The sequence below is a fragment of the Podarcis tiliguerta genome, assembly GCF_965153285.1.
Source record: "Podarcis tiliguerta genome assembly, chromosome: 14".
Taxonomy (NCBI): domain Eukaryota; kingdom Metazoa; phylum Chordata; class Lepidosauria; order Squamata; family Lacertidae; genus Podarcis; species Podarcis tiliguerta.
In genome coordinates this window covers 43,502,921-43,516,007 of record NC_139547.1, presented here as the reverse complement: position 1 = coordinate 43,516,007, position 13,087 = coordinate 43,502,921, and the positions used below count along the sequence as shown (strand labels likewise).

At 42.2% G+C, this 13,087-nt stretch overlaps 1 protein-coding gene across 5 annotated transcripts in view; it reads left to right on the top strand.

Annotated features, from left to right (window-relative positions):
• Window positions 1-13,087, top strand: part of LOC310664432 (small integral membrane protein 10-like protein 3) — a 28,784-nt gene that overhangs the window by 9,527 nt on the left and 6,170 nt on the right. For 4 of the 5 annotated variants that reach the window (XM_083413614.1, XM_083413612.1, XM_083413611.1 and 1 more), the window contains exons 3-4: window positions 3,196-3,296; window positions 11,520-11,679. Coding sequence is in view for 2 of the 5 variants with exons in the window: in XM_083413611.1 (XP_083269737.1) it covers window positions 3,196-3,296; window positions 11,520-11,679 (261 nt within the window). In the remaining 3 variants the exon portion in view is untranslated. Of the gene's footprint in view, window positions 1-62; window positions 2,709-2,859; window positions 3,297-11,519; window positions 11,680-13,087 lie in introns of all 5 variants that reach the window. The other variant, XM_083413613.1, reaches the window with a different exon arrangement.

Below are 13,087 nucleotides of genomic sequence, written 5' to 3'. Positions count from 1 at the left end.
GGGTCACGAAGAGTCGGATACGACTAAACGACTAAACAACAACAACAAACCTATCAGAGCAGATCTATAGGGTGCATCAGGAGAGGAGAGGGTGGGGAAGCTAACACTTATTGTACTAGTGGAATAGCTGGCTCTCACTTCAGGCCTTTTCCCAATGTGTAGGATGTTGGAGGAGCAGCCAGGCATGGTGTCAGGGCACCATGTTCCCCTGTATTCGTTTGTTAGCCCTTCATGTCGTCAGTGTATGACAAGAGCTAATCAAACCCTTGAAAGATAGAGAACATCCACCCACAAAAGGACAGGAGTATTCACCGGTGTTTAGTTGTATGGTTATGCTCTGCTTTCAGCAATCATCTTTTGTTTTAAACCTTTTTAAATCTCCTTGAGCTAGAGCAGACATAATGTTTCCCATCCCTGAACCATGCTCAAAGGATTGAAAATGCACCATAGGTTTATTAGCTTCCTTTCTCCCCAACCCTTTTGCCATACTTCATTGTTTTGCCAACATTCAACAATAATGAGGATTTGCTCCAGACACTTTCGATTTGAAGTCATAGCTAGAATCTGGTTTCACTTCTTGGATTAGGACCAAATCCTAGTTTGTGTTAACCGTGGCTAACATCCATGTACAATGGATAACAACATCAAGCCATGTTTAAGGGATGAAAGTAATGTATATTGATTGGCTCATTGTCTGGAGATTACTTTATCTTTAACAGAAGTTTTGGCAGCTTTACTTTCTTTGTGTTTGGCTGGCTTCTTTCTGCAGTCTTGCATCTCGCACTGGAACATTAACATAACTCAGGTGTGCATTGGTTTTCTGTGCATTTGTCATGTTGAGGTGTCAGAATAAGCCATTGGAGCACTTACGTTTTAAGGCATTTATGAAGGCAGAAAGCATAAATCTTAACTGGAAATCTTAGTTAACTATGCTTCTTGTTTAGATCAGAGCTGGGGAACATTTGGTGCTCTGGGTGTAACAGGACTACAACTCCCATCATCCCTGATCATTGGCCATTCTGCCTGAGGCTGATGGGAACTGGAATCCAACAAGTTGCTTCATTTAGATGCTGATTGATATTTTAACTGTCATTTAGTTACTGTGAAATACAGTGGCACCTTGGTTTACGAACTTAATCCGTTCCGGAAGTCTGTTCTTAAACCAAAGCATTCTTAAACCAAGGCGTGCTTTCCCATTGCAGCCGAGGACTCAATTTACAAATGGAACACACTCAACATGTTCTGCTTCCAAGGCAAAGTTCACAAACGAAAACACCTACTTCCGGGTTCGCAGCATTCTTAATCCAAGTCGTTCATAAACTAAGCTGTTTGTAAACCAAGGTACCACTGTGTCCCTGTATTCGTTCTATAGTGTGTTGATCCCATAGTCTTTTCTGTGTAAAATGTTGGTTGGTTTTACTTCTACCCATAGCAATTGCTTGACAGCACTCCTGTTGATACTCTCATCTAGAGGCATAAATGGCGCATTTAGGTGTCATTTGGTAACAGAGGCAGAATTACAGGGATTTGGTAGAGCTTTGGGGGAAAGAGATTTCAGAGCCCTCTTATTGTTATACAGTTCAAGAGGTGCCCCCCAAAAGCAGTGACTTTCAAGAGCACCTTTCCCCGCATACCTCATAATAATCAGAGACATAGGTGCTTCTGAAAAATTATCACAAGTAGTCCAAAATATTTGAAAACTGAGGTAGTAATTGAAGCATCCTTGCCCTCTCTGAATGACACTTCTGCTTAAAAGAGGCTGCATGCATTCACCTACCAAGTTGCATTTTGCAAAATATCAGAAACCTTTCGGAATAGATAGACACAGATGCATCTTAAAGCTCAGTGTGTTTAAAAGCCACAGGTGGCTCTCAGTATTTTGCTGTAAAACATCTCATCAGTCCAAGCTGCAATAATCATTATGGCATTAATGATACAGACTCATATCTGGGGGACGATGCAACAAGTTCTGCGAGCCCAAGAAGACTTTGGGTTTGTGTTTCTTGAATAGCAATGCATCGTGTCAAAGTTCTTTTTGAAATGAAAGTTTCCAAGAGCCTGCTGGCCATAGGGTTCTGCCTAAAATGTGCGTATCTGCGTGTATGTTAGCTTTCTAGCATCTCTCTTTAAATGTTTCGAGTGAATTTAGTGCACTTGTACTTTTAATGAAAATTGTGTACCTGCCTTGAATTTTAACTTTTAAAAACCTGGATGGTAGTTGAAACATTCCAGCAGAACTAAAGTGGGTTTAGTGAAGTTACTAACAGTATGATCCACAGCTGTGTTAAGCTAAGAGAATGTTCAGCCTGATCGGCTGTTTATCCCCTTGTGTGTTCTCAGGCTTACTCTCAGCTAAGCACAGACATGGGAATATGACTTTACCTTTTATTTCAGAGGGACTAGCAGCTTAGTCCTAACCACATTTGTTATTCAGATGTCCCATGCAGTCTGAAGAGGCTTACTTATCAAGTACATACATTTAGAGGTGAAGCCTACATTGGCAAAGATTTGAATACATCTCCTTAATTAGGCTGTGGATTGTATTGTAACAACATACTTGTAGAGTCTGCACTTTATACTAGGGTGGGGTGGGGAGGAATCTATTTTTAAAGAAGTTTCTTGCACTACTAGAATTATTTAAGTGACAATGTATTTAGATGACAATGAAGGCTTATATAAAAATATAATGTTTTGTTCTTGATGAGGGGGTGAGGAGTAAGGGGTGGGTATAAATCAAAGAAGGGCTTGTTTAATATCTAATTAGGGTGTTCACCACTTTTACGGCTTCTTGGTCCACTTTTGTGGAAAAGAGACTTTAAAACTGAAGATAGAGTTTGAGCTCCTAGAAAGCTGAGGCAGATTTTGGAATTATTCTCTGTAAATGCCCTTTTAAAGCTATGAGTTAAAACGCTGTACTTGCAAAACAACAACTGCATACTTGCACCTGAAACAGGGATTGTAGCAACATGAATGGTCCCTGAATTGCTTTCTAAATGTCCTTGAAGGTTTACTGTGAAATAGCAAAATATCATTAGAAGTCTGGGGGACGGGGAGGACTAATGCCCACTCTGCAGACTCACATGCCTTATTCATGTGACATACATTCTCTAGACGAGTTTATATTTCCTGAGTATTGACAGAATTGGAATTAAATTATAAGATTATTTGCTAAATGTCGTGCTTTTTAAAATTCAGTTCTATAAGGCATTGGTCAAAACCCAGCTCTCTTCTGAACAACCTATCAAGAGTTCTGTTTCTGCTACTAGAAAGCAATCCAGCGAAGTGGTTAAAGAAAGGTAAGATTACTTGCATTTAGAAAGTGAAACTTTTTGATAGTATATTTCCTGACTTAATATTGTGTTTAAACTAGAGCTGATGCAAAAGCTGCACTGCTTTGTGAAGTCATTGGGCACCACCCACCATGATATCTAATTTTCCACTTGCCCAACCGAGATGGTTGCTGGTGGATTGTGGCCATTGTCTTAAAGTTAGGTTGTGCTTTTTATATATATATATATATAAGCTTGAACTGAATATGTGCCTGTACTAAATTTTGTATGCAACGCCAAAAATCACAGCACAATAATGATTTGTTGATGTTTGTCAATAGTCTTGCTTATTAGTCGTTTTTTTAAATAACCACACAAGTATGTAGGAAGGCTTTTTAGAATGTAGTATATAAGTTGGTAATGCTTATAGAGGCTACATATCTAATTCACAGTGAAGCCTTGCATGACTGAAATATTTGCTGTACGTGACTGACCAATACTCACTTGCTTCATAGAAGAAACTAACATAGCATTGTATGTTCTGTAGAGCAAAATCATGTGTGTTCCTTTTTCTTCCTCCTCAAGGGTGCAACTTCTCAAATCAGCATCCTATCTGCAACATTAATTAGTATCAATGGAATTTGTGCAAGGACTCCATTGAAATGGATTGATGTTCTTCTTCAGCACAGCTTAGTCAATTGCATTTCTGGGTTCCCCCCTCTATGCACAGTGGGGCACTGGGTGGGTTGCTAAAATGTCAGGGTTTCAAATCAGTCAGACATGGGCATAGTACCCAAATGCGGGAGAGTTCTGCCAGGCCTCTGTCCCCCTAATCCCTCGACAGAACTGCAGATCTAAGCCGCATGAAAGACAAAATAGATTTGCACCTCCAGTATATCTGTCCAAACCCCATCAGTGCACATCAGTTAAATGGGAGCACAAGAGGTGCACTTAGACCACTCATTTTCTCCACTGCCTCCTGGCATTGTCTGTATGCATAACCACATAAGAACCTTGAAGGGTTGCATCAAAGGTTCACCCATTCCTGCATCCTCAGTCTTTGTGGCCAGCCTGGTGGTTCCAAGGCATGACAATGGCAGCGCTCTCCCACGGTTTCGCCCCAGCCCCTGGCATTTAGTGAAACACTGCCTGGGAGCATGGAAGTTTTTATGGCCTAGTCTCTTCTCTTTAGCTTTGTCCAGTTCCCTTTTGAAAACCTCTAAACCTACCCTGAGGCCCATTTCCAAAATGCCTTGTGGCAGCAAGTCCTTTAATTGCTACAAAATAAAAAAAATCCCTTCCAGCAGCACCTTAGAGACCAACTAAGTTTGTTATTGGTATGAGCTTTTGTGTGCATGCACACTTCTTCAGATGCACTGAAATTTAATTGCTGTGCTTTGTGTGAAGTGTTTTCCCCATGCCTTTGCACTGGGATGGGGAAACAGAGGAAACAGAGCTCCATTGAGCATTATGGGATTCCTCTGCACATGCTGTGCTTGTGCGCCACTGGATTTCCTATCAAGAAAACGTTTATAACTTCTGCTCACAGGTTTCTCTAGTAATAGCTCTAGATTTTGATTTGGCATGGACCACTGTTGAAGAAATGCAGCAACTTTCTAGATTTTTGCATTTTTTTAAAAAAAAATTGCTTAATGAAAGGGGGCTCATGTACCACATTCAAACTATGTTTAAAAGAGAGTTGCAACCCAGGAGTGCATTGGTATCTGTACAAATACACAAATTTCCAGAAGCTGATGGTGGGATTGCATCCTTGCACCACAGGAGGGAGATAGAGGTCAAATTCAATGTTATTAAAAATGTTGCAGCATTTTTAAGTATCTATATATCACCTGCGAATCTGCTGAATTTTAAATTTCTCTCTCACTGTTGTCATAGCAATTAGCATAATATATCAAAGTTGAAAACCATATATACACATTGTGATGGTTTTAAAATCTGAACACGAAATGCTGCTGGATGGTTTTTACTGAGCTGCGTGGAAAAAGAGAAATAAAAAGTTGTGGTCGAAAACCCAGAACCAATTTGCTTTTCCTGTCTTTTCCCAGTCTTGTCGTTCTTCTGTCTGTCTCGGCAGGAAACAACACTGCTGTCAGCTATCCTTTTCAATTTGTCTTTCTGCTGTCACATAAAGTTGAAAGGGCAGATATACTGACACTGTCCAGGGTCCAAAGAACTGCTTTGAGGCTTTTTACAATCAAGCAGTGTATAAACTGTATGAAATAAATAAGTAGATAAACGATGGAACAAGCTCTGTGGGGCCTTCTGCAAATAGTTGTCTGTCCTTTACCTCTTGGCAAGGAGAGTTTCAAAATCAGTTTGCAATAGGTGGTGGCTGCAGTGATGGTAGTCAGAAGCCTGGAGCAAAAAAATCAAATACCACTCTGTGTGTGTTTCATAGGGAGTTGCCAGCCAAGTATTGTCTACTCTGATTGGCAGCTCTCCAGTCCTCAGAACCGCCTGGTACCTGATCCTTTTCACTGGATATGCCAAGGATTGAACTAGAATCTTACCAGTCAATCATAGTATTTCCTTTTAAAAAAATAAATAAACTATATTTTTAGTTCAGTGGCTATGCATCTTTGGAAAGGAATGAACAGACTAAAAAACTAACAAGGCACATCGTGAATGTGGCAGGTATATAAGAGAAGAAAAAAATAGCATAAGTATAGATTTTAATATACTGAAATAAATAAAAGGCCAACAAAAGAGCATTGACATCAAATTGTAAGATGTATTTTAGTAGAAATTGTATTTTAATATTTTGCTGGAAGCTGCCCAGAGTGGCTGGGGAAACCCTGCCAGATGGGCTGGGTATAAATAATAAATTATTATTATAATTATTATTTATTGTAAGGAAATAATTGAGTGGGGAGGGGAATAGACACATGAGTTAAATCATGGATGAGGAAAACAAATAGGGGGGAACACTAATTAAAGCTGCTTCCAGATGAATTCATACCTTGCGGGGAGACTACATTGAGATGGGACGATTATTAAGGTCCATCATAAAGGCCTACCAAATAAACGCGTAATCCTCAGGCTCTGCTGGCTCTCGGTAGCTTCACCACCCTCAGAGGCTCAGGGTTTTTAAAACTGTTTTAAATGTTTTTTTGATCTTCTCCCCTCCACCCCAGAAGAACTGTTTTTCATATTGAATTTTAAGTTGTTGTAACCTGCCCTTGGACTGTATAGCAACAGGTTATAAATGAAATCTAATAATAGTTATAAAATATTGAATGTGGTGGACCAAGGGGGAAATATGTCTGTGTAGATTGCAGAAGCAACTCAGAGGTCAGTGCAGTGCAAACACACTGGGAGGAGCACCTGATTGGTACTGCCAATGTGTTTGTACGGCACAGACCTCCCCACTCCCTTCCCCTCTTCCTGTCAGTAAGCAACAGCTGCCCACCTGCTGGAAAGCTGGCATAGATGCTCCACCCAACCCAGTGAGCTGCTTGTGGTAGATTGAGAATGCCTTCCCTCCCCTACAAAGCGATTATGAATTTGCTTGAAATGCAGCAAAATTTCACGGGGGGATAACAAATCTAGTCTTGGTATGATTTGCTTTTAGTTTGAGGTTGCCTTGCTCACTGAAGTTTTCAGAGGTCCATAGAGTGATATAGAGCATGTGCTTTTGCATTAATACAGAATAAATATTTAAAGCACGTGCAAGGTCATGGTATTGAAAGTGCTACGAACAACACTACTGTGCATTAGTTGCTTTTCCTTTGTGCAGGAGGCCAGTTCTAACAAAATGCACTAGAGGGAGCTCATGTATGTGGTACTGGAACATGTCTGGTCAACTGTTTTCTGTTGTATTGCAAGCCTCTCCTCACACATTCACACATTATGCATTGGCAGAGGCCAGTGTCCCCATACATCTCATGCTTCCATATGTGTTGTGCTCCCTTGCACATTTATATGAAAATCTTATATCCTGTTAGCCAAACGTACTCGCCCCCAGTTAGAATCATGCACAAATAGTTAACTGTGCACTTCAAAAGAGAAAAGAACGGCCGGTCAATCGAACCAAAGTTAAGAAATGCATAAATAAACTTCCAGAAACCCCACATTTTAATCTGTATTTGATGGGGGATTATGCTGATGGGGACTGATGGGAGCTGGAGTCCCACAACATCCATTGGGCATCACATTGGCTACTCCTAATGTAGCACAATGCTTCTGGCACCCATTATTCCTGACTTTGGGACTTGGTCAGCTGCACAATAATATTGTCCTGGAATGTCTTGTTGAATAAGGCAGGTAATAAATCTGGTTTCCACCATATAAATCTGTGTGGCAGAAAGGATGCAGGTAGAGCTGGAGTCAGGAGTTTGGTATTGTTGTGTGTGTGTTTTTAAAACAATTTTTTTTAATTGATTTTTAAACAAATACAAATGCAATAACCATTAAACATTTATCCAGCAGTACAGCTGATGGTGTTCGTTTTAGGATTTTGATACGGTTGAGTTCTTGCCTGCCCAATAGCATCACAGGAAGTTAGGCTCTAAAAATCAAAGTAGTTTTCAGCTGGCGGTCCCTAGGAAGCATATGTTTTTATGCCAGACAGAAGCTTTACTGCTGCTGGTGAAGAGTCTAGCTGTGTGTAAGACTACTGAGGGGGAGAGAGAGAGAAGCAAATGAAAACACCTCCTCTGATCAGGGCCCAGCTGAGAACCTGGAAGGCATGGGTCGTTACCCCCTTCCTATGAAGCAGGTTGTTGCCTATGGCGCCTCATGCTGCAATAAATCAGTTTGTCTCTTTAGTGCCCCAGATTTCTCAGCATTGCTGCAACAGATGTATTGAATCGCTCCCACCTTGTGACATGCTGACAGGGAGGTTGCATTGGAGTGGAATTGCTGTCAGCAGCAGCTTTGGTTTCCTTTGATGTACGGATTCTCATCTGCAAGTTAAAAGAATCCACGGGTTCGTTGATTTATTCTCATCCATGGTTCATAGGCAGATATTTGCATCAGCCACCAACCATTGCAATTTGCTTAGAAAGTGCCAATGTGTATAAATACACCTATGCATATAAGATTGCCATACTGTATTTAAAATTATACCATTTAAAACTGGGAGAGCATCCTCGTGGGCCTTATTTTAATATCAGTCACTAGAAATTATGCCGTCCCAGGCTTCTTTGATTTAGGCTCGCCCATGGGTTAAAGAAACGCTCAGAAGATGGCCTGTCCTTGTCAGAGAAGTTTTCAGCTTCTTTTGATCTGACAGAGATCAGGCTGTTTAGCCTCGAGCAATTCACTGTGATCTCAGTGTTTTTCCGAAGTACTTCCATCCACCTACTGATTTTATTTAATTCTAGGCTATTACCAAGCTAGCGTACTTGTGTGCCCCTTCAGGTCACTTGCTATAACGTGCATAGCCTTTATTCTACGATGCTCAGAAATGACCATAATTAGAGCGGCCCTAGCGATTTCTGTCCAGTACAGTTTGCAGACATACACAGGCATTCCTAGATGTTGCTCAATCCTCAAATGCATTTGCATCCTGTCCCTGTGTGAAGAAGGAGCAGATGTATTGCTGAAGAAGAATGCAGAGCCAGGTAGACGGGAGTTCTGTCAGCGTTCAGCCCTGCCCAGACCTTGAACCTCAGGTCTCTTCAGGGGCAGGACCTTCTAGCAGATCTCACGCTTACCAATGTGGAGGAGACATCCAATTGGAACATCCCTGCCACAGCTTTGGAGGTCCCCACACCATTTGTCTGGGATCCTGGCTGGTTCTTAGACACCCCCCCCATCTTCCCTTGGAGCAGAGGTGGCAGCAAACCAGCCATGCAGCTTCACAGCCGCTAGTGAAGTGACTAGCTGCAAGTCAGGCTTTGACCAGGCCCTGAGAGAAAGGGGCAGATTGGGACCTTGGTCTTAGTGGTTTCATTGCTGAAGCATTTGCTCTCCTTCAAGCTCTAGCCTTCTGTTCATGCAGAAGCTTCCTCTTCTCTTTTGTGATGCGAATGTTCTATGTATGCATAGGGATGTTCCACGTACCATTATCATTATCATTATCATTATTAATTTGTACCCCGCCCATCTGACTGGGTTGCCCCAGCCACTCTGGGCTGCTTCCAGCATATATAAAAACATATTAAAACATTAACCCTCAAAAAGCTTCACTATACAGGGCTGCTTTCAGATGTCTCCTAAAAGATATATAATTATTCATCTCCTTGACATCTGATGATGGGCGCCACTACCGAAAATGCCCTCTGTTTGGTTCCCTGTAACCTCACTTCTCGCAGTGCAGTAACTGCCAGAAGGTCCTTGGTGCTGGATCTCAGTGTCTGGGCTGAACGATGGGAATGGATATGCTCCTTCAGGCATACTGGGCCGAGGCCATTTAGGGCTTTAAAGGTCAGCACCAACACTTTGAATTGAGCTCGGAAATGTACTGGGAGCCAATGTAGGTCTTTCAGGACCGCTGTTCTATGGTCCCGGCAGCCACTCCCAGTCATCAGTCTAGCTGGCGCATTCTGGATTAGTTGTAGTTTCCGAGTGACCTTCAAAGGTAGCCCGATGTAAGAGTGCATTGCAGTGGTCCAAGCTGGAGATAACCTTCGCATGTACCACTCTGGTGAGACAGTGCGCAGGTAGGTAGGGTCTCAACTAGTGTACCAGGTGGAGCTGGCCGACACCTGCCCTGGACACAAATATGCAGGAGGAGTTTTCTCCTGTAGATGGAAAACTATATGAGAGAATGATAATACTGTGGGTGCTGTGTGAGAACATGCAGACACACATGCTAAGATCGCTGTGTAACCAAAAAATTATATATATGGGAGTTGTAACAGCATCTCAAGGGACACAGGTTCCCTTCCCCTGAACTAGACAAATTGCTTTTTCAAGTCTTGTCTATAAATAGCTAGTCATTGATTTGGAAACAGTATACTTGCTTATAGTTTCATTCAAATGAAGGGAGACGTTGGGTCTTCCTGCTTTCTTTGCCTTGGTTCCACCTCTTCTCCAGCAGCAGTATGAATCCTGCTGTCCTGAAACAGGCTTTTGAATTGAATTCATTCTGTATATTGATGAAGAGCATGAGAAGATCCTGCTGGATCAGGCCAATGGCCCAACTAGTCCGGCATCCCAGTGGCCAACTAGATGCTTATTGGAAACTTGAAAGCTGGACCTGAGCACAACAGCACTCCCCACTCCTGTGATTGCTAGCAACTGGAATTCAGAGACAAAATTGTCTGACAGTGGACATAGAACCTAGCCACTGTACATACACCATCAAATTGAAAGAGACAATACAGTGTAACTGTAAATTATTTCCTAATACCTTTTGGGATAATAATAATAATAATAATAATAATAATAATAATAATATGAAGACACAATGCATTCCTTATAATTTGCTATTATTAAAGAACATATGGTGACTTTCTCAAATCAGTTAAGTACTTCAAAAAAATACTTTTAGGTAAGGTTGGTTTACTCATTATACCAGTGTTGGCTTGTTCAAACTTACATGGCAATACATCTCTTAGTGTGAATCATAAGCATATTTACATGGAAGCAAGGTCCACCAAGGTCCCATCAGTGGGACTTGCTTCACAGGTTAGGGGGTGGCTAGCCTGTGACCCACAAGATGCCCTTGGATTTGGCTCCCATCATCCCTTACCATTGGCCATGCTGGCTGAAGTGATGGGAGCTGGAACTCAGTGACGTATGAGCAACCACAGGTTCCCCATCCCTGATCTAGGTGATGTGGGTGAGATGGCTGGGTCTGAAGCCCAACTCTCCCTAGGGCTTTAGGAATGAAATTGGTTTCTGCCAGGAGCAGGGCCTTTTTAGTTGTGAACCCAGAGCTTTGGAACACTCCCCCTCAAGAGGTTATTTCCTGATCTTCTTTGATCATGTCTTCAGATATATGTAAAAACCTTTGGGCAAGATGCAGAAAGCAACTTTGTGTTTACCCAAAGGGCTCATATATGTATATTTACCCTGTTGGTTCACTGCCACCACTTCTACTTGGGACATTGAACTCCCGTCTCCTATTGCAAACTGCTGTTGAAACTCTCCAGAGGGAGGGTGGCTTAGGAGGAAAAGTACCAAATTAAATGCATAGTTCTTTGGAGTCTGGCTGTTGATCGGACATAACAGTGGCCAATCAGTTTGCATGGAATGTAAATGACTGAAATAGTTTTGCTTTTCTGTCTTCTTTTCCAAGCAGTGTTAACTGTTAACATATTTGCTTTTTCCCCTCCTCAGAGCTTTACAGACAGTTCAGTTGGGATATGCAGATGTCTTGGATTACCTTGTTAGAAGCCAGAAGCTTGATCTCAGTGTTGCTGATGAAAAGAACAGAAATCTAATATTTTTAGCCACTATATATGATCAGTCAAAGATCCTGGATTATTTCCTTGAAATGGTCAGTCACTCAGAAGATTTACATTTATTGTTTAGGTTTTTGAAACCCTTATTATAAAGCAGGAGGTGTGGAAGATGTTACCTATGCACCTTTACATGGGAGTAAGCCATATGAGGGGACGCGGGTGGCGCTGTGGGTAAAACCTCAGTGCCTAGGACTTGCTGATCGTAAGGTCGGCAGTTCGAATCCCCACGGCGGGGTGAGCTCCCGTCGTTCGGTCCCAGCTCCTGCCCACCTAGCAGTTCGAAAGCACCCTTAAGTGCAAGTAAATAAATAGGTACCGCTTTATAGCAGGAAGGTAACAGCGTTTCCGTATGTGGCGCTGGTGCTGGCTCGCCAGCTGCAGCTTCGTCACGCTGGCCACGTGACCCGGAAGTGTCTTCGGACGGCGCCAGCTCCCGGCCTCTTAAGCGAGATCAGCATGCAACCCTAGAGTCGGACACGACTGGCCCGTACGGGCAGGGGTACCTTTACCTTTACCTTTAAGCCATATGGGACAGAATTACATTTACTTCTGAGTAAGCTTGTCTAGGATTGCACTGTAAATTGCTATTTAGGTGTAACTTCTGATTCTGATCTGCACTCTCATTCCTTTAGATTTTAAAAAAATCGGATTCATTTTTTATGATAATATGAATTTGCAAACATGTCACATTTACACTTTAGATGTTTTGCCATCTACCGTATTTTTTGTATAAAACTCACTTTTTCCCTCCTAAAAAATAAGGGGAAATGTGTGTGCGTCTTATGGAGCAAATGCAGGCTGCACAGCTATCCCAGAAGCCAGAACAGCAAGAGGGATTGCTGCTTTCACTGCGTAGCAATCCCTCTTGCTGTTCTGGCTTCTGAGATTCAGAATATTTTTTTCTTGTTTTCCTCCTCCAAAAACTAGGTGCATCTTGTGGTCTGGTGCGTCTTATAGAGCGAAAAATACGGTACTTAAAGCAGGCGTGGGGAACATTTGGCCCTCCAGATGTTGCTGAGTGACATCTCCTAGCATCCCAGGCCACTGGCCATGTTTGCTGGGGCTGATGAAAGTTGTTCTTCAGCAACATCTAGAGGACTAAAGAATCCCCATATCCAGCCTAAAATTTCTTTGGTACACATCTGAAACTACAATGTGTGAAGCAACCTTCAGCGGTGTGAGGCTGAGTTAAATGACTGCTTCTGAAAACTGCACAGCTGTTGATCCATTATCCCCCAAGGGTAATGTGCAGGCTTATGGAGTGGTGATTGTTCAAATTCCACATGGTGTTGCAATTGTCTTTTTGCAGAAGCAAGCTGGTGTCAACTTTATTAGTTCAGGGAAACGTCTGCCTCCCAAACTCAGTAGCATCTCTCGGAAATTGTTTTCCTTGGAAGCGTGAATTACAGGGAGATGAGCTCCTCAATAAGCTCAGAAGTAATT